Raw genomic sequence first — 21,129 nt, 5'->3', positions numbered from 1 at the left:
TTTTTTTCTGCACGGAGGGCTGTCCTCTAGACCAGGGGTTCTCAACCTTTTCAGTCCGTGACCCCCAGAATAAAGGTGCCAGAGACCGGGGACGCCCACTGTACCTGGAGGTGGTCGAACACGGCCATGCACGTCCGTCCATAAGGGGGGATAAAGGGGAGAGCTTTCTGGTGCCCAAGGAGGTCAGCAACATCATGGTCCATTGTAAAGTTTAGCTGTGATATCCAAATTTCATATTAAACCTGAATAATAACCACTCTTATCAAAGAAACAAACTTTTTCTAATCATTTATGCAGTAAAAAGCCTTCTTAAAAATGTAAACCCCCTTTGTGAAAAACAAACAAAAAAAAAAAAAACTAAAAAACTAAAATAGTTTAAAAATTGCTAAAATGGGTTAATAATGGCAAAAAAGTGGTGGAAAGGGTAAAGTTGGATTTTAACAGTAGCAGAGCTGCAAAAATTAGATAAAAATGGCAAAAAAGGCTAAAATGGGTTAAAGTGGCAAAAAAAAAGGCATAAAAGTGGTAAAAAGGAGTTAAAAAGCGGCTGAAATGGCTTTAAAGTAGCAAAAATGAGTGGAAATTTAGTGAAATGGGATAAAAAAAAATTGAAATAAAGTGGCAAAAGGGTTAACTGAGAAAGGAAAAAATAGGCAGATATTGGCAGAAATTGGTGAAACTATCAAAAAATAGGCATTTCAAATGTGGTTAAAATGGGAAAAACTGGGTGTAAAAAGTGGTAAAAAGGGGTTAATAGTGACAATAATAGGTCAGCAGAGGCAACATTAAGCTAAAGTGGCAAGAATTGGTTTAGAAGTGGCAAAAACAGGCAGAAAAAAAGTGGTGGAAAGAGTTTAAAATGGACAAAAATAGGTGTTTAATAATAAAAATGTGTTAAAATTGGCTGGAAAAAAAAATGATGAACAGGTGTTAAAAAATGATAAAATTGGTGTGAAGTGGCAACAGTGTAATTTTTAAAATATTCTTAGTTTTGTTTAGGGCATCTGGAGACCCCTGTTAGTGTCTTACGACCCCTACGGGGGTCCCAACCCAAGGTTGAGAACCCCTGCTCTAGATCTCTGGATCTGTACGATTGTTAGAAGTATTTTGTTCTGTCACTGTGGTTTCTTTAAGCTGAATGAACCTGTTTGTTTCTGCACTGGTCCTCCAAATCACTAAAACCGGCCCTCACATCTGGATCCTCGATCAGTTCTCCTGCAGGCCTGAGCATAGCGTGAAAGAAGCTACTCTCCAAGGACAATGAGCCTTTTGGACGTATTTATGCCCGTTACACCTACGACCCCTGAGACTGAGAGTAGTTTCTGTTTTCTGCTGCTCATGTTTCCAGTGTGGGGGTTAAACGGTGAGTTTACATGGACCAAGGAGGCAGACGAATCAAAGAAAAGCAGTTAGTTTAGAAACGTCCAGTGATGCTTTGATTATAAACCTATAGCCAGGATGTTTTAGAGCTTTCATTCACAGCTGTACCAATGCAGCTGATCAATAATGAAGATATTCTGCTGTTATTAAGGCTTAGCTTCCAATATTGATTAGTGAACTTCATTTTTATCTGAAGAATATCTCAAAGCTTGTAACCCAGTATTTTTATGTGCTCTGGTGCGTGCAGCGACTTCTTTCCCTTTTGGTCCTCTAAAAGATTTTAAATCTATCGTGTTTGCTCTTTTACTTGAAAGTGAACATTTCTACACTTTCTTTAGTCCTTCTCCCACGTGTAGAAATGTTGTCTGAGCAGGTGGAATGTTGGATTTAGAATCAAAAGTTCATATGGAATGTGAGTGTGATTTTCAGGTGGACTGCTCCTTTAAATGTAAAGCAGGAGAAAAACTGTCAGCCCAGCATCTGTCCATCGGTCTCTGCATCCTCCTGCGGTCCTTCTTCAGGTTTTCATCCCCTTCGCTTTGGTTTCTTTAGAGTTTTCCGGCGTTTTCTCCCCGTTCACCAGCTCATAGCCGCCCTTACAGCCCGGCTCGGGGTCCTGACCTCCGCCCCTCCTCTTTCGCAGGACCACCATAGTCAGCAGGAAGCAGAGCAGCCCCCCACACACGAAGACCACCATCAGACCCAGAAACCTGCAGAGGACACACATCTGTCATTTCTGTCCATGGTGGAACATAAGGGAGTTTTTTTACTCGTATTTAAAAGGAAAAGTTCAACATCTCAAATAAAAGCATGTATTTTTATCTGTTTTTCTCATTTATTTTTTCTTTAAAGTGAAAGACATCTTCATGAGTAGTCTTTAAATGATGGAGGAGACGGTGCTGCTCTCAGCTAGCATGCTGTTTTCCTTTTTTACTAGAATAAACCTGATTTATCCTGAGCTGACAGGCACACCATAATCCACCTGTACCCTCGGAGTGCCTTACCTGGGCTCGTCTGAGGCCTTTAAATCTCCGCTCTCTGGTCGTAGTGACAGCTGGTTTGCTGGTAAAATGTTCAATGAAGTATTAAATATCTCTGATCCCGGCTCACCTCTGTCTGAAGCGGTCCAGGTTGTAGTAAAGACAGGAAGTCTGCTTGCCACACTTTTTACCCCACAGGAGGCAGGTGGTGTCGATGACGCTGCCGTAGAGCACGGGGCCGGGCATGAAGGCTGCAATCACAAACACATTCAGGATTTCACTGCTGGACAGAGTTTTCTAATCGTGTTCTCTTTCAGTCCGTCTGGAGATAAACCTCTGAAGTGTAGCTGAAAACGTCATAACTCATGATCTGAATTTAAAAATGTTCTCGATAAGGAACCGTCTCTCTGACTCACCGAGCACTCTGAACAGCATGTACTGAACTCCCACGGCGAAGGATTTGTCCTCAGCGGGCACCGTCCTGCAGCACAGAAACAAACATGACGACAGGTTAGTGTGGCAACTTCCTGTGTGCACGTGCAGCCGTCGGCGTGAGCGCTGTTGAAGCTGCAGGAATAGATGATAGATGAACGATGACAGCGGCGGTGATAATTAGAGGGTGTGAGGTTTTACTTTGTCGTATTTCAGGTTCCTGTTTATCTGCTGTTTTGCTGCTGTGGGCCTTTGAAGTCTACAGAGGTGTTGTGTTTAAAACGACCAGCAGGGGGAGCTGCAGCAATGACACACAGGCCACAATAGAGACTAATGTGTGTGAAAAAGTGCATGGACTTATGCAGAAAATTCAAATGCAAAGCATCTTATAAACCAAATTTACACAGTTGCATGACTTAGATGATGACAGATTTAGTATCATTTGTGTTTCAGCTGTTTTTCCATGAAGTCCAGTCAAAAATGTTTTCTTTTGTGACATTTAACATTTTTGTGTTTGAGTGGATATTTTTGTGTAACAATAAATAAACTCATTTTCATTTCAGTAAATATTTTTCTTTACATATTTTTCTGTAATATCAAATATTTTTGTCTTATTTGCATTTCAATAATTTTTTTTTGCATATTTAAGTATTTTTGCATTCATTTCTTTTGAGTTTGATCATATATTTTTTTTATCTTCATGCTTTTTTGTGTTGAGAAGGGGACTGACAGGTGGAGGAGTGCTTATTCAACATTTTTCCATCAGATCTCTGAGTGTAAAATCAAACAGTTGTTGAGTGAAGATGATGAAGTCCTGAACTATTTTTCTGATCCTCCTTTTCCAGCAATATTTCCATCCTGTCCACTTGTCCAACAGATTTTCTTTCCCCATCTGGATTTCAAAATTGATGGTCTGCAGCTTTGAGCCGCTCCCTCACTGGAGAAGCATGTTTAATATAAAAACTTCAGACTTTCCACCTGGAATTCTGCCGCTGAAAATAGAAGAAAACAGGACAGGACAGAGATAAAGAAACTCATCTGTTCAGTCCAAAACAAAACTTGATGCCAAAACTGTTAAAAGAAGCTTTTGACATCTGGGTCCAGGGTTTATGGGCCTTAATTCAGCAACTTAAAGAATTTGTCTGAAGCAGCTGTTTAGCATTGAGACCCAGCGCCGTCCCCTTCGTGAGAAATGCAGACCCAAATTTCTGAAAATTTTCAACCATCACCAAATGTTTTTTTTAAATTGAGCAGTTTGGACCTGAGGTAGACTAAAATATGAAACAGAACAAAAGATCTAAATATTTCCTCCAAAATAAAAGCACATCATGGACTTTCTGCCACATATTTTTTTCCAGGCACACATCCAAATCTCTGAAAATTACTCAGTGACCCACTTTTGTGTCCTGACCAGACAGCTGAGAAGCAGGAACCAGGGTCTAAAGTGTGGGGTGTGCATGGATTGGGGAAGTTTCTGTCAAACCTGGCGGTGCACAGGGCCAAAGAAGATGGATTAAATAACTCTGGATTGGTTAGCACCTGTCAGCCTTAGAGGTCGCTTCTCAGTCCTACTGTAGGATATTAGTCAATTACTAGTCTATTACTAGTCTATTACTAGTCTATTATTAGTCTATTATTAGTCTATTATTAGTCTATCATTAGTCTATCATTGGTCTATCATTGGTCTATCATTAGTCTATCATTAGTCTGTCATTAGTCTATCATTAGTCTGTCATTAGTCTGTTATTAGTCTGTCATTAGTCTGTTATTAGTCTGTTATTAGTCTGTCATTAGTCTGTCATTAGTCTGTTATTAGTCTGTCATTAGTCTGTCATTAGTCTGTTATTAGTCTGTTATTAGTCTGTCATTAGTCTGTTATTAGTCTATTATTAGTCTGTTATTAGTCTATCATTAGTCTATCATTAGTCTATCATTAGTCTGTTATTAGTCTATCATTAGTCTATCATTAGTCTATCATTAGTCTGTTATTAGTCTGTTATTAGTCTGTTATTAGTCTATTATTAGTCTATCATTAGTCTGTTATTAGTCTATCATTAGTCTATCATTAGTCTGTTATTAGTCTGTTATTAGTCTATTATTAGTCTATCATTAGTCTGTTATTAGTCTGTCATTAGTCCATCATTGGTCCATCATTAGTCTATCATTGGTCTATCATTGGTCTATCATTAGTCTATCATTAGTCTGTCATTAGTCTATCATTAGTCTGTCATTAGTCTGTTATTAGTCTGTCATTAGTCTGTTATTAGTCTGTTATTAGTCTGTCATTAGTCTGTCATTAGTCTGTTATTAGTCTGTCATTAGTCTGTCATTAGTCTGTTATTAGTCTGTTATTAGTCTGTCATTAGTCTGTTATTAGTCTATTATTAGTCTGTTATTAGTCTATCATTAGTCTATCATTAGTCTATCATTAGTCTGTTATTAGTCTATCATTAGTCTATCATTAGTCTATCATTAGTCTGTTATTAGTCTGTTATTAGTCTGTTATTAGTCTATTATTAGTCTATCATTAGTCTGTTATTAGTCTATCATTAGTCTATCATTAGTCTGTTATTAGTCTGTTATTAGTCTATTATTAGTCTATCATTAGTCTGTTATTAGTCTATCATTAGTCTATCATTAGTCTATCATTAGTCTGTTATTAGTCTGTTATTAGTCTGTTATTAGTCTATTATTAGTCTATCATTAGTCTGTTATTAGTCTATCATTAGTCTATCATTAGTCTGTTATTAGTCTGTTATTAGTCTATTATTAGTCTGTTATTAGTCTATTATTAGTCTATCATTAGTCTGTTATTAGTCTATCATTAGTCTATCATTAGTCTGTTATTAGTCTGTTATTAGTCTATCATTAGTCTATCATTAGTCTGTCATTAGTCTGTTATTAGTCTGTCATTAGTCTGTTATTAGTCTATTATTAGTCTGTTATTAGGACCTGGGCACAGACCTGCCTAGACATTCTTATCATTATATAAATGAATCACTTATCTGGGGGCCTTAACATGCTCAAAAACTCCGTTTTTTTTCCCTCAGTGGAAAATTACACACGTCTGTGGTATTGCATATCGCACAGCTACCCAATGAGGACCCCAGAAATCAGTCAGGAGACTGGACAAGTGCAACATGTATTAAAATTAGTACACATGTATATCATGACTAGACAAATTAAAGGCTCTTGGGACCATCCTCTAAGATATACAGGACGAGCAGCTAAAGGGAAAAAAACCCCCCAAACACTCTTTTTTTTTTTGGACTGGTTGCAAATTTTAACAAACTGGATTTAAAAGGAAAAGAAAAGAGAAGAATCATGACCAGACAGAATAGTCTCATTGGAACATCCTTTAAAAAGTACTGGACACACACTACAAACAGATAAAGGTCACATTTTTTCCGATGGGTTTGGCTCACATTTTAACAAACTCGTCCAACGGATTTGATCTGATTGACTCCAGAATTTGTTTGCTAACTCTAGACAACCTGGAGATCTAAAGCTGTAAATTCTGTGAGTTTTCACCGCAGGGTGAGGCCGTGACAGGGGCCCAAACTTGGACTACTTTTTAGTACTTTTTTGTAGAGTTCCTACTCAAACAATGCCACATAATGTCTCTGTGCTTCTGTCAGTCATCACCAAACCTCACAGCGAGGATCACACATTGATCCTGAATACATTCATGCATCAATGTCAGTACTTTCTTACAGCGCCTCCTTCTGGCCAACGAAAAATTTCCTCCCCTGCTATTCTTTTTCCCTCCAAAACAGCTTTGAACATTCAGCCCCCACACACCATTCAACCAAGTCTTATGATTTTGGTGCAGCATATGGGTCATAAAGAGCCTATGAAAAAGCCTCTGGGACCCATACCCAAATCCAAACAGGAAGTCCACCAGATTTATTTCAATTTCAAAATAAGGTGTTTTTCATGGCGCCCAATGACTCTAACCTGCTGTAACCTTTGCACCTGTGTACTTTTACAGTTTCTGGAGACAGTATCACACTGAAAATGACCACATGCAAACATCTCATCATAGCGCCCCCTACTGCCAACAGGAAGTGACTTTTTTTTTTTATTTTGCTTACTGAACCGTAGCAATTGAGCTCAGATTTTGAAAAGAAACCCCTCAGTGTTTGTCCACAATGCTAACATGTTTCATTAAAGGAGGCCTCATGGATGATGGCAAGACTTTCAATATCTCTCCATTTAACAGGAAGTTGCTGTAACTCTCAGATCAAATGTTTGATTGACTTCAAATTCCCCATGCATGATATATGCAAAGTGCAACATGCTCATTATTTGTGATTTAGCCAGCAGTGCTGCAGCACATTGCACTGCTCACTAACACTCAACTTTTGCTACACGCCTGTGATTGTGACACACCAACATGCACTGTGGTGCACAGGTCTGTTCAGTGCTGTTTGCAGCCCTTGTTTGAATTTAAGTATTTTTCTCAGTCTCTACAGCTGAATACATCCATCATATTTGTGTCTCTGTTGCCATGGTGACTGAAAGGTCAGCGTGCTCTCTGGCAGATCCATTTACTGGTTGAAACCAGACTGAAGAATGGAATAAACTCTTGTTATTCTAACCCTAACCCTAACCCTTTCCTTGTTTTTTTTTTTTTTACCAAAAATGGGAAAAAAGAGAAAAAGGAGGCGTTTTTACATTTTTTTCCAAAATAGAAAAAAAACAAAAAAGGAGCTGTCATTCTGTTTTCTTTGTTCTTGACCGAAAATGGAAAAATGAAAAAAAAACAAAAAATCAAGCCATTTCACCATTTTTTTCATTTTGGTCACAAAAATGGAAAAACGAATAACATTTAAAAAAAAAAGAAAAAAAAAATGGGGTCCAATTTTTGTTTTTTTCAATTCCATTATTTTGTTTACTTCATTTAATGGAATTAATGAGAAAAGGAAGTCATGTGACCACAAGCTTTCATGTCAAATCAAGAGCCATCTATGGTGTTTAACAGTATGATAATAGTTATATATTTATGCTTTTATTTTGAAATGCTCACCTTTCCCAGTGGTCACAGGACTTCCATTCCTGAAGAATTCCATTAAATGAAGAAAACAAAACAAAACAAAACAAAAAAAAGGACCCTGTTTTTAAAAATGTTATTCATTTCTCTGTTTTTGTGACCAAAATAAAAAATGGTCAAACTGCTTGATTTTTCAATTTTTTTTTGTTTTTGGTCAAGAATGGAAACACTGAATAACGGCTCCTTTTTTTGTTTTTCCATTTTTGGTCAAAAACAAACAAACAAACAAACAAACAAAGAAAAAAAAAAACGGAATAAGGACAGTTTCTCCCGTTTTTCTGTCTGGTTTCAACCAGGAAAAGAAAATGCCAGAAAGTCTACTGACCTGCAAGGACACACCAGCCAGCACACACGTAACCTCTGGGATAAATCTAGACTCAGCCACTCAGCTTTTTACCTGAGGATCATCATGTAGGAGGGCGTCTGAGAGAAAGAGGCGATGAAGGCGGTGAGGCCGATCAGAACCATGAAGGGGAGGAGGAGGTGGGAGCAGCCGCTGCCACAGGTACCAGGAGAGGCAAAGCCGAGACCACCGACGCACCGACACCCCGTGTAGTTCTGCAACAAAACAAAGACATGCAAACATCCTGATCACATATGTTGGAAAAAAAGAGTTTAGTCTTCAAGTCTGAGTGTAGGTTTGTGCCAAATTTCTCAAAAATCCCTCTGCTCATTCATGAATTATTGTGTGCACAAGACAGTGACCTTTGACCCTGAATCTCTAATATCTAGTCGGTTCATCTTTAAGTCAGAGCAGACGTTTGTGCAAAGTTTAAAGAAAATCCTTCAGAGCGTTCCTGTGGTATTATGTTAACAATGTTTAATGTTTTGTACTCAGGATGCAGCTTAATTTTACTCTTAAATATTTTGTCTCAAATGCCCTGTCACAGCTTAAACACTCCTCTGTTTAGAGAGCGTTGTGTAACTCTTTGTCCGACCTGTGCTCTAGAGACATGATTCTCTTTGTCTTAATGAATTCCTTTTTCGATTTCATGTCAAAAGCTGGAATTTCCAGTCAGTCAGATTTATCTACATATATGACATTTGTCACAGACACATGGACAGGTTTCACATTTTAACAAACTCGTCCAACAGATTTGATCTGATTGACTCCAGAATTTGTTTGCTAACTCTAGACAACCTGGAGATCTAAAGCTGTAAATTCTGTGAGTTTTCACCGCAGAGCGGGGCCGTGACAGGGGCTCAAACGTGGACTACTTTTTAGTACTTTTTTGTATTGTTCCTACTCAAACAATGCCACATAATGTCTCTGTGCTTCTGTCAGTCATCACCAAACCTCACAGGGAGGATCACACATTGATCCTGAATACATTCATGCATCAATGTCAGTTCTTTGTCACAATGCCTCCTTCTTGCTTAGAAAAATGATTCTCTGCTATTCTTTTTTCCCTCCAAAGGAGCAGCTTTGAACATTCAGCACACCATTTAACCAAAGCTTATGATTTTGGTGCTGCATAAGAGAAAGTCATAAGATTGAGACGGCTATGAAAAGCCAACTGCTCTGGGACCCATACCCAAATCCAAACAGGAAGTCCACCAGCTTATCTCAATTAGATCTAAAGCTGTAAATTCTGTGAGTTTTCACCGCAGAGCGGGGCCGTGACAGGGGCTCAAACTTGGACTACTTTTTAGTACTTTTTTGTATTGTTCCTACTCAAACAATGCCACATAATGTCTCTGTGCTTCTGTCAGTCATCACCAAACCTCACAGGGAGGATCACACATTGATCCTGAATACATTCATGCATCAATGTCAGTTCTTTGTCACAATGCCTCCTTCTTGCTTACGAAAAATTTCCTCCCCTGCTATTCTTTTTCCCTCCAAAACAGCTTTGAACATTCAGCCCCCACACACCATTTAACCAAAGCTTATGATTTTGGTGCTGCATATGGGTCATAAAGAGACCTATGAAAAAGCTTCTGGGACCCATACCCAAATCCAAACAGGAAGTCCACCAGCTTATCTCAATTTTTAAATAGTGAAAATGTAGTGATATAAGGGTTAAGTTTTATAATAGGGGTTTATCTGAGTGACACTGGTGGTATGTGGGGTATCATTTTAAAAGGGTATTTTCCCCTTCAAGGTTTAGATTTATAACCCAAAGTGGGTGTGGCTTAGCACCCATAGACACCCAGGTTAGAAAAAAAGAGCTGCTGTTTCATGGCAGAGAATGGACCCTGATAAACCAGAGAATGGACCCCGATAACCCAGAGAATGGACCCTGATAAACCCAGAGAATGGACCCTGATAAACCCAGAGAATGGACCCTGATAAACCAGAGAATGGACCCTGATAAACCCAGAGAATGGACCCTGATAAACCAGAGAATGGACCTGATAAACCCAGAGAATGGACCCTGATAAACCAGAGAATGGACCCTGATAAACCCAGAGAATGGACCCTGATGAACCCAGAGAATCTCTCTGATAAACCAGAGAATGGCCCCTGATAAACCCCAGGTTTTCATGGACCCTGATAAACCCAGAGAATGGACCCTGATAAACCCAGAGAATGGACCCTGATAAACCAGAGAATGGACCCTGATAAACCCAGAGAATGGACCCTGATAAACCCAGAGAATGGACCCTGATAAACCCAGAGAATGGCCCCTGATAAACCCAGAGAATGGACCCTGATAAACCCAGAGAATGGACCCTGATAAACCCAGGGAATGGACCCTGATAAACCCAGAGAATGGACCCTGATAAACCCAGAGACTGGACCCTGATAAACCCAGAGAATGGCCCCTGATAAACCCAGAGAATGGACCCTGATAAACCCAGAGAATGGCCCCTGATAAACCCAGAGAATGGCCCCTGATAAACCCAGAGAATGGCCCCTGATAAACCCAGAGAATGGCCCCTGATAAACCCAGAGAATAGCCCCCAGTTGTGATTTATTGCTTGTGTGTTGGACCAGTAGCATTGGTGCTAGTGTCCTAGCTAACTTTATTTTGGAGCTGAAAAGGGTGTAAAGTTGGTATTGAGTTCTGATTTTTAAACCACTTATTTGAGCCACTCTTTATCACGGTTCCTTTACTGTTTTTGCACATTTTTCCATTTTTTCCACTTTCATTTCAGTGTAGCCACTAATTAACAACTGTTGACCATTTCTCCCCATTTTTGTGCCTTTTTTTCCCTTTCTTGAACCACTGTTGCATCTTTTACACAATTTTTGCCAGTCTACACCATTTTCCCACCCAATTTTCCTTTTTCTCTACCTGGCTTGACTCATTTTTACCACTTTTTTTAATCCTGTTTTGGCCAATTTTTAACTGCTTTTCACCCCCCCCCCCCACCTGACCCATTTTTTCCCCACTTTAGTCACTTTTTTGCCCCTTTTCTGCTTTCCCTGACACATGTTTATCCATGGGTAAATATGGGTCAGGAAGGGTGAGGCTAAAATGGGTCATTTTAGCCACTTTCTATCCTTTTAGCATTTCCTCTCACATTTTTTTGCCTGACTTGACCCCTTCTCAGCCACTTTTAATCCCATTGCAGACTGTTTTTACCAACTTTCCCCATTCCCCACCAATTTTGGCCTATTTTTGCCTTTCTTGATCCATTTTTCCCCTTTAAACCAATTTTTGCCATTCTTTCACCAATTCCCCTCCTGTTTCACCCATTTTTTATGGCTTTGATAAGAATGGTTATTATTCAGATTTAAAATGATATTTGGTTATCACAGCTGGACCATGATTTCCCTGACTTCCACGGGCCCCCCAGCTCGGCTAGGCCCCAGAAAGCTCTCCCCTTCATTCCCCCGTATGGGCGGCCTCTCCCTCTGCCTTTATGCAGACTGCAGCACAGCCATGAATTTCACTTTTAAACATGAATTACATGAAGCTGAGAAAACTGCTGCACCCTCACTGACACATTTCACCAACATCTGCTCTAAATTTCATGTTTTTTGTAAACTTTACTCCGGTTTGAGCTGTCTGACTCACTGAGCGTGAGCAGTGCTTTGATTGATCCCCAAGCCTGTCTTAAAGCTGCCTGTTTCCACTCAGAGCTACAAACACATGAACAGACTTTTGGGGAAAGCTGGAATGCAGATAAAGTCAGGGGAGCGGGTGTGTTTGTGGGAGAGACGATGAGGAGACAATTAGGAAAAGAGTGACAAAAAAGATTAACAGTTTCTGCAGCTTTAAAGAATCAAAAGATCATTCACACAAATACAGGAAGTTTAATCAGAAAGACAAAAGTTTTGAAGGGAAATCACTGAGAAAAGATCAGAGCCGCCCACAGATCTATGAGGTGTCCATCATTAACATTAAAATCAGTTTAAAGGACTATGTCTCACTCTTAGTCATCAGACTGGTGTTAATATTGGACAGAGATAACCTGAGTAAACACTGAAGTCAGTTTTAAATAATGGTTTCATTTATTAAGGGGAAATCCATCCAAACCTACCTGGCCCTTTGTGAAAAAGCCGTTCCTCCTAAACCTAATACGTGGTTGTTCCATCCTTTGTGTTCGTGATAACTGTCAGTGAGTCTTGCTCATCACTGTGGAGGAATGTTGTCCCATTCTTCTCTGTAGAATAGGTTTCATTCAGCCACATTAGAGGGTTTTCCAGCATGAACGGCCTGTTAAAGGTCACAGCATCTCAGTCAGATCTAAGTCCACACTTTGACTAGACCACTCCAGAACCTTCATCTAGTCTGGTCCATTCAGAGGTGGACTTGCTAGTGTGTTTGGGATCATGGTCCTGCTCCATAACCCAGGTGATCTTGAGCTTGAGGTCATGAACTGATGGCCGAACATTCTCCTTCAAGACTTTCTGCTTGAGAGCAGAATTTATGGTTCTAGTGGTCCAGGTCCTGGTCCAGACCATCACACTACCACCACCATGTCTGATGTTGTCTTGATGAAATGCTGTGTTACAGATGGAACGAAAAGCACACCTTTCAGAATTTCTGTCTGGTTTGGGACGTCCTGGATGAGTTGTCCATGTTCTCTTGCAGTCATGTTAGTAGGCCGGCCGCTCCTGGGAAGGTTCACCACTGTTCAAAGTTTTCCCCACTTGTGGATAATAGCTCTCATCGTGATTGTCTGGAGTCCCAAAGCCTTATAAATGTCTCTGAAACCTTTTCAGACTGATAGATGTCAGAGACTTCGTTACCCACGCCGGTGAAATGGGCAGGGTTATGAAAAGGGTTCCGTATCTTTGTGTGTGTGTTTGTCTGTTTCTTTGTATGTGTACAAGATCATTCGAGAACGGAAAGACGGATCTTCACCAAACTTTAAGGGAATATTGGGATAGTGAAAGGGAAGAATCGGTTAGATTTTGGTGATGATCCGCACACCCGTTCGGTTTTTCTTGGACTTTGAAATTTTGACCACCATAGTAATCAATGGGAGCGTGAGTTCCTCGGTGGCGCTGCTGAGCCGTGGGTCTGCCGCCTCAGACGGCCACTCTAGTTTCTCACCTGTTCTCAAATTTCTTCTGATGGTTCCATGATGTGTGGAGATCTTTTAGCCTACTTCACTTCAGGGGTTTCTGGATTCAGCAGGTCTGGCAGTAATCAGGTCATGATGTGGACAGTCAGACTGAACTCAGCTTTATAAAAATGCAGCTAATCACAGACAATTCATGATTTAACTAGGCGGGAATGACTTTTTCACATTGGTAGGTTTGGACGGATTTTTCCCTTAAATGAAATCATTATTAAAAACGGACTTTTTATTTACTCAGGTTATCTTTGTCTGATGTTAAAACACAGGGTGACATGTTGAAGGAAAATCAAAATCAAATACTCACGATGGCTTTGTTGCTGACATCCGTCTCCATAGTAACACAGCCAGCGTGGCAGGGAGACCTGAACTCAACGCCGTCTGAACCACAGACCGGGTTAAAGGCCTCCTGAGAACACTGACACCCAGCGCTGCAGGACAACGCATCGCTGCTGAAAACAGGAAAAGACTAAATTATCTATGTGGACTAATTTATCTGTGTTTTAATCGTAAGGTAGAAAAGGTCACTCTCTGTGGTTAAACTTCCCTGGTACTGGACAGTCAGCTTCTAGATTGTTAACATCAGTTTTAAGAAATAAGGGTTTTGTGGTTGTTTGTAGTAAAACCTCTTATTCATAGTAAAGTTCCTTTTTCATAGAGTATGTAGTTCCCTGTTCAGATTAAAACGTCTTCCTCATCAACAGTGACCTTGGTTTTCTTTGAATAATCAAATAAATCCCCTCTTCTCAGGGAGTTTTCTCTGCATTATGAATAAAATAGTTCCTTATCCATAGTAAAATCATTTCTCTGTTGTTCCTCAATCTAACAGACCCACCGTCTTAGTCAATAGGTCAATATATCGTGAGAATTAGCAGAAGTTGCTGAACGTGGTGATATATTTTTTATGTGTAGGAAATGAAAAATCATGCTTCAAGAGCGAGCTGAAAAAAGTGGTTCTGAAAGGAATCTTCATTTGACAATTGTATTGCTGCAGACGGGAAACTGAAGGGATGCCGGTCACACTTTAAAGCTCCTTTTGACCTCAAATCTTTTTTGTGAGTAAGAGGAGATGTGTGGCTCGTTTTATTGTTTATATTATAACTGTGGAACAAATATTTTTTTCAGGAGGGCAGTTTGTTCAGAAGTGTGGAGTTTGATTGTCTTGCAAGAGAGAAGTCAATCATACAGGGGCACTAGCTCTGCACAAAGATAAAGAAACACAAACTTTTTATAAACTCAGAACACGTCATCATCAGAACATGAAGCAGAATCACACCATTCTAACAATTACGCCTCCTCCTGACTTCTGCGACACACAAACCCTTCCAACACATGCACTTTCCCAGTACTGGTCCCCCCCTCAGGACCTCGGTCTTTGCGTCTCACAGGAGTCCGGAGGGGAGGATAGCAGAAGTACCTATATTGTTCCTCCTCAGTTGTACCTCTTCTATCTATGCGCTTTTGTTCTCAGATGAAATGTTGTTTCCTTCTGGCATCAACAACAAGCCAGATGGAGACTCTTACGTGAATCTAGCAGGTACTGATACAGAGGTACTGATTCTGACGGACAGAGCGTGATCTGCATGGATGCTGACCTTGGACCTAACTGATTACTTTCTGTCACTCTAAGGGTCTTTACACACTGGGTCCGTTATTTTCAGATGTTTTTTTTTGGATCCGTAACCGGAAAAAACGTCACACACTCGGAAATTGCACACTGGATCAGATGCATTTTTATTTGCCTTCACTTTGAAAATTCTGAGAATGTGGCGAATAGTTTCGTACTGCGAGCCTGTGTCTGTCACTCCTTTAAAATCCCGCTGGATCCATCCTGACAGAGAGCTTCATTCAGCACCCATTCATGCATCAGAGCGCTGAGACACGGAGAAATAGAGAGAGCAGCTTTATAATTCTGTCTCGGTTATGAGCTGTGAGTAGGTTACAGCATATCCCTCTATCTGTTGTATTTCCATAGCTGATATCCACAAATGCACCAGAAAACTACGGCGTTTGCAGCGAGAGTTCGGGAGTGGGAGAGAGGGAGGAGTTGGACGGGGGTGAGTGAGCAAGAGAGACGGGCGCTGGTTTGAATCATGAATCACCCATCTATCTGTTATATTTCACTGGCTTATATCCACAGAATAAATGAGCAAACGTTGGTGTTTAAAGTGAGGTTAGTGCGAGACAAAAAGGAGAGAGAGTGAGGGAGGAGGGGTCGGGCGGGGGTGAACAAGCGAGGAGGAAGCAGCGGCACTGTTTTGAATCATCACTCACCCACTGAAATGACTTGGACTGATGCGAAATTTCGCATGAAATTGAACCTCCGAATAAAAATATGATGGATGAAAATTTTGGCGTCAGACTGCAAACATCATTAGAACAACATGAGCTCGATTTTCTTTTTTAATGTGCGAAAAATTCAGACAAAATAATCGGACTCAGTGAGCAAAGGCCTTAATGCTAATGTCTCCTCCATCACACCATCCCCATGATGTTTTTACAGCCAGTTCTGTTCCATTTGAATCTTATAGAATCACAAGACTATTAGTCAATAGTTGATAGATATTTTTTGTCATTGCATTGTAAAAGCACACTGAAATTCGTAGCCTGACGTTGTCCATCCTGCTGGCGAGGGAGTAGGCTCCCAGGAGAAAGATGCTCAGAACAGCAGGTTTGTGTGGGGCGGCTCTTAGCCTAGCCTGCAGCCCGGCTTGTTTGCCCCGCTTCCGCCTTCTCGCACAACGCCGTCTCTTCCTCCTCCCCACTGGCTCTAGGTGTCATGCTGCTCTGTGTCCTTCTCCTTTCAGTCTCTGAGTCTCAGTCGTGAAAGATGTGAACTCCGTGGGCACGCTGTCAGTTCTGTTGTAAGTGTAGGGCTTTGTTTGGCTGCTAGTGATGGAGCGCTGGGTTGCTGCGTTCGTACGTGCTGCCCCATGCTACCTCAGTAGGTAACATTTAGTAGCCTCCTGTTGATCAGGCAGTGTTCCCTGGCAGTTACTGGCAGTTGTTGTTAGCTTTTAAGCTAGCCAGGAGTTGTAGTTGAGACTGAGGTCTTCTTTTCACCTTTTTGGGGTTTTTCTTGATGGAAATTTCCCGTTCTTTCTCTCAGAGGTGTCCTGGACCATCCATCTTCTTTGTTTTCATAGATTTTAACATACTGTATGTTGTCAACTAAATTGTGAAAAACACTACAAGTCCATGATATAACTCAAGAAGGCGTCTTTCTGGCTGCCAACTGCTCTGGTTGCCCAGCAACCATCAGGTTTTATAAGGGCACAACAAAAATACAATCAGTTTACACAAGAGAATATAGGATAACATAAATGAGTATGATGACAAAAATAAAAAGATTTGTATGGGAATATAAAAGAATTAATTTTTCCATTACAAATACAACTCCAGACGTAAAACTGACACTGTGTAAAGTCTTAACCAATCAGATCAGACGGTTTTACTTCCCAGACTCTGGTGTAGGTGCCAGTCAGTCTGGTTGTGTCAAAGACTAAAACTTAGGATATTTTGTCTCCATCTTTATTTCATTTTAGTTAGTTTTTTAAGTGCACTATACAGTTATAGCTTAGGTTTGATTTAGTTTCCGTTAACTAAAATGGTTTTTGAATTTTAGTTTTAGTTATTTAGTTAGTTTTAGTTAATAACCTCGGAGAGGAGCCTGTCGCAGACAATTATTCTTCTGAATAATCCTCGTGTGTGTGGTGTCAATACAATTATTTTACTGATGCAAATTGTGTCGTAGCTTCCCAGTGAGGAGTCATAAATATCAAAGTGTTTTATATTTATGATTCTAGGTCAAAGCGCTCTGACGGAGCAACCACAACAACCAATGAGAGCGAGCAGACTGACTAAAGTCACCGGCTGATCATACGTACGTCCTCCGCTCACAACCATAAACACAACTGTAGCTTCATTCATCCAGGATTTCATCCTGAGTCTTTCCCTTGTTTTAGGATTGTTGCTGCACCTGTAACTCATGCCAGGACAGCCTGTTGTAGAGGGACAGCAAGAGGATATCGACTGACATCCGTGTTTGTGTTTCTCCTGAAGTCACCTGGGACCCTGGGGGTGACTACGCACGTTTGTAGAGGGGTCAGATACCTGGATAGATGGGGGGTACAGGCCTGGCCTGGACAAAAGCCATCAGGAGGCCAGAGCAGAACAGGACCAAGGTTGATGTGGTGAAGTCCTGAACGGGCATATGCCCTCATACTGAACCTGACCCTGTTCAATAAAAACTGCACTCTGGAAGGTTTACTTAACAGTAAAGCACAATTTCAGTTTCATTGATACGATTCCTATAATGAGGGAGAAAAGCTGTTAAAAAGTGACCTTCCTGGTTCATGCTTAGAGCTTCTCACAAAGCACTCTGGAATTGCATTGTCATAAATTCTCTGTCAGGGAGAAATAATTCTCTTCTCCTGGGGAATGTAGCTCTGACTTCATAACTGAAATAACTCCCGTTTAACAGTGAAATCAGTTTAATTTAAATTCTGACATTATTCTGTAGTTCATGAAGGAAATTATCTTTGAAATCAGGTCTGTTTTACTGATTTAAACCCTTAATCTTTATTTATATAGCACCGATTCACAACAAAAGTTGTCTTAAACCATTCACAAACAGGGTAGGTCTAGACCGTCCTCTCCGTTATATTATTCTGACATTAACACCGTGAGCTCGGCACATTTAAGTTACAAACTTTCCTCTCACAGGCAGAAACCTGGACCAGAACCAGAACCAGAACCAGACCAATGAACAACCGTCTGCTGAAGCAGCGTTGTGGTGAAATGAAGGCCCTGTACCCATGATGAAATGACCCATGGAGTCTGGTTAGTCCATTATCATAGAGTGATGCTTGTAAACTGAAAGTCTAGCTACCTTGGAGGAAACACCCCGGCGACCTTCTGTGTCGAACAGCCAATCAGCAGCAGCGGTGAAGCGCAGAGTAAGCCCAGCAGGATGGCAGCGGTGCACAGCTTACTGGCACTCCTGACAGACAGATTCAACCTCCGCATCAGAGCTCCACCCAGGACGGTACCCAGGACGGCCAGGGGGATACACACTCCACCTGGCAGACAGAAATGAAGGTGGAAAAACCCAACTTCACTGTTTAGACTGAAGCTTTGATTAAGGTTTAGACCTTCTACTAACACACGGGCCCGTCTCACCGATCATCATGGTGGAGAAAGACACCGTCTGGCTGAACTGTCTCTCGATGAATTTGGCCATGAAGGTGGCGAGGCCGGCCAGCAGCGCCGCCAGGTTGACCTGCGCCAGAACCACCAGCAGGTAGATGGGACTCCTGAGGGTTCTCAGAGTGATGCGGGGAAAACCTGGAGGACAGTGAGGGACAGTGACGGAGATAAGGACCGATAGGTTGGTTGGTCAGCCTAGACCCTTTTCTCTGGTCTCAGTCCTAGATTCTTCTAGACTCTGGTCTCAGTCCTAGACTCCTCTACACTCTGGTCTCATTCCTAGACTCCTGTAGACTCCGGTCTCAGTCCTAGACTTCTTTACACTCAGGTCTCAGTCCTAGACTCCTCTAGACTCTGGTCTCAGTCCTAGACTCATGTAGACTCTGGTCTCAGTCCTAGACTCCCGTAGGCTCTGGTTTCAGTCCTAGACTCCTGTATACTCTGGTCTCAATCCTAAAACATTCTAGACTCTGGTTTCTGTCGTAGACTCCTCTTGACGCTGGTCCCAATCCTAGACTCGTCTAGACCCTAGTGTCAGCCCTGGACTCCTCTAGACTCTGTTCTCAGTCCTGGACTTCTTTACACTCTGGTCTCAGTCTTAGACTCCTCTAGACTCTGGTCTCCGTCTTAGACATCTCTAGACTCTGGTCTCAGTCCTAGACTCCTGTAGACTCCTGTCTCAGTCCAAGACTCCTCTAGAATCTGGTCTCAGTCTTAGAATCCTCTAGCCTCCTGTCTCAGCCCTAGACTCCTCTAGACTCTGGTCTCCCTTCATTCGTCTAGACCTGTAGGCTGCAGCACTAAGTCTTCAGCGATCTGGATCTCCTGCTCTCAGGTAGATCAGCTGACCTGTGGTTAAAATGACTTTGATTGTGAAGTGTTGGGCTCACAGCTGAGGAGTCCTGATGAAAACTGTTGTGTACAGCGCCACCTAGAGCTTTAATGGACTAACTTTTCTCCTGTTTGCATTGGATCATAATACAAACGACCTTCTTTTAGAGCACAGCCTCTTATTTTGAAAAACCTTTAACAGTGACTAAAGAAGCTTAGACCTGTTGAGTGTCTTATTTGTTCAAAACGATGATGACCAAACTTCCTCTTTTGGGTCAGAATCTTCTGGTAACAGTGACTTCTGCTCTGCGGTTGCTCTAAAGTCGCCTCTGCTCTGACCTGATCAGACAGGAAACAGACGTGGAAAAAGACGACTCTTACTTTTAAGGAACTGAAGGAGGGAGAGTTCCTGGAGCGGCCTTTTCTGCTGCTGCTTGCTCTCTGTCGTGGACTCGTCATCGTCTGCACCGTCCTGGACAAATATGGAAACAGAACATCACATGGTGGACGTGTTGTTCCCCTCCTAAGTTTTGAAACCCCTTCTCACACTGCTTTTAGAGACTGCTGGGGCCTTTGGTAAACCAGAGGAGAAGACTTTACTCAGTATAAAACCCCAGTCTGATAAAATCTGCAAACATCCTCATGGTTAGATGGGTTTGATGGATTACAGGTAGATAAGGTGAGCTCTAATCTCTTCATGGTGGTCTGAGCAGGGAATCATCATCATCTCTGCTTTTGTTGACAAACTTTAAACTCCTGATGTTTTATCTCTACGCATCCTGGACATGAAGCTCCTGATTTATCGCTCCGTCTGCGTTCCAACACAAACCTTCAGAGAGAGCTGCAGGAATCTGAGGAGGAGGAGGGGGAGGTTTTTTGCAGCATGTTTGGTTCAAGGCTGCAAAAACAATCAATGCATCCTCACTGAGACTCACTGAGACTAAGGCTGCTCTAACGCCTGCAGTTTGTTTCTATGATAGAATAAATTACAGTTGCATTTTCCCTTCAGTCGTTTGTGAGTCAGAGCAAACACCAGCAACAGGCCGTCCTTACGCCATCATTCGTCACTTTCTACTGCTCAGGAATGTAAACGTCAGCTCCAAGACATGAGTCAGCCTGTTAAACTACCAACTAAAAAGTCACAGAAGTCAAACTCCTCATCAGCTTTTGATCAGAGTTTGATATCACTCACAACAACAGTCAAGTCAATGAACAAACATTTAGAACCTCTGACTTTGTGTGACAAATCTAGAATATACAGGTGCATCTAAAGTAATGAGAAGATCATGGAAAACGTCTCTTTTTTCCTGTGATTTAAATCAGAAAGTTAAACTTCTATATTTGGTAGATCAGTGGTTCTCAACCTTAGGGTCAGGACCCCCTTTGGGGTCGCGAGACACTGAGAGGGGGTCACCAGATACATTTTTTGCCACTTCAAACCCATTTTTGTCCATTTTAAACCCTTTTAATCGCTTTTTTCAATTTTTAAACAAATTTTTGTCACTTTCTACCTATTTTTTGCCTCTATCATACACTTTTCACTCTAATTTTTCTCCCATTTTTGCCAGTTTATATCAATTTTTCATCCCAGTCCACCTAATTTCCACCATTTTTGCACTTAAAAGCCATTTCAGCCACTTTTTAAGCCTCTGATACCACTCTTTGTGCCCATTTTTGCCACTTTTATCTAATTTTAGAAATTTTTAACCCACTTTAATTTTGTTTTTAACATAAATGAGAAAAGCACCCAGAGATCATAGACCTCCG

At 41.3% G+C, this 21,129-nt stretch overlaps 1 protein-coding gene across 3 annotated transcripts in view; it reads right to left on the bottom strand.

Moving 5' to 3' along the window:
• Window positions 1-891: 891 nt before the first annotated feature.
• The window catches only part of slco2b1 (solute carrier organic anion transporter family, member 2B1), a 54,372-nt gene continuing 34,134 nt past the window's right edge, over window positions 892-21,129 (bottom strand). Inside the window, exons 8-15 of one of the 3 annotated variants that reach the window (XM_041801797.1) lie at window positions 19,744-19,834; window positions 18,505-18,669; window positions 18,215-18,404; window positions 13,631-13,775; window positions 8,243-8,403; window positions 2,777-2,841; window positions 2,491-2,611; window positions 892-2,090 (exon numbers count right to left, since the gene is read on the bottom strand). In XM_041801797.1, the coding sequence (XP_041657731.1) occupies window positions 1,898-2,090; window positions 2,491-2,611; window positions 2,777-2,841; window positions 8,243-8,403; window positions 13,631-13,775; window positions 18,215-18,404; window positions 18,505-18,669; window positions 19,744-19,834 (1,131 nt within the window). In that variant the 3' untranslated portion in view covers window positions 892-1,897. Of the gene's footprint in view, window positions 2,091-2,490; window positions 2,612-2,776; window positions 2,842-2,862; window positions 3,785-8,242; window positions 8,404-13,630; window positions 13,776-18,214; window positions 18,405-18,504; window positions 18,670-19,743; window positions 19,835-21,129 lie in introns of those variants that run through there. The other 2 variants (XM_041801798.1, XM_041801799.1) reach the window with 2 other exon arrangements.

This window comes from Cheilinus undulatus, linkage group 12 (assembly GCF_018320785.1).
Source record: "Cheilinus undulatus linkage group 12, ASM1832078v1, whole genome shotgun sequence".
Taxonomy (NCBI): domain Eukaryota; kingdom Metazoa; phylum Chordata; class Actinopteri; order Labriformes; family Labridae; genus Cheilinus; species Cheilinus undulatus.
Note: the sequence above shows the minus strand (reverse complement) of the source record. Positions and strands in the feature narration are given on the sequence as shown.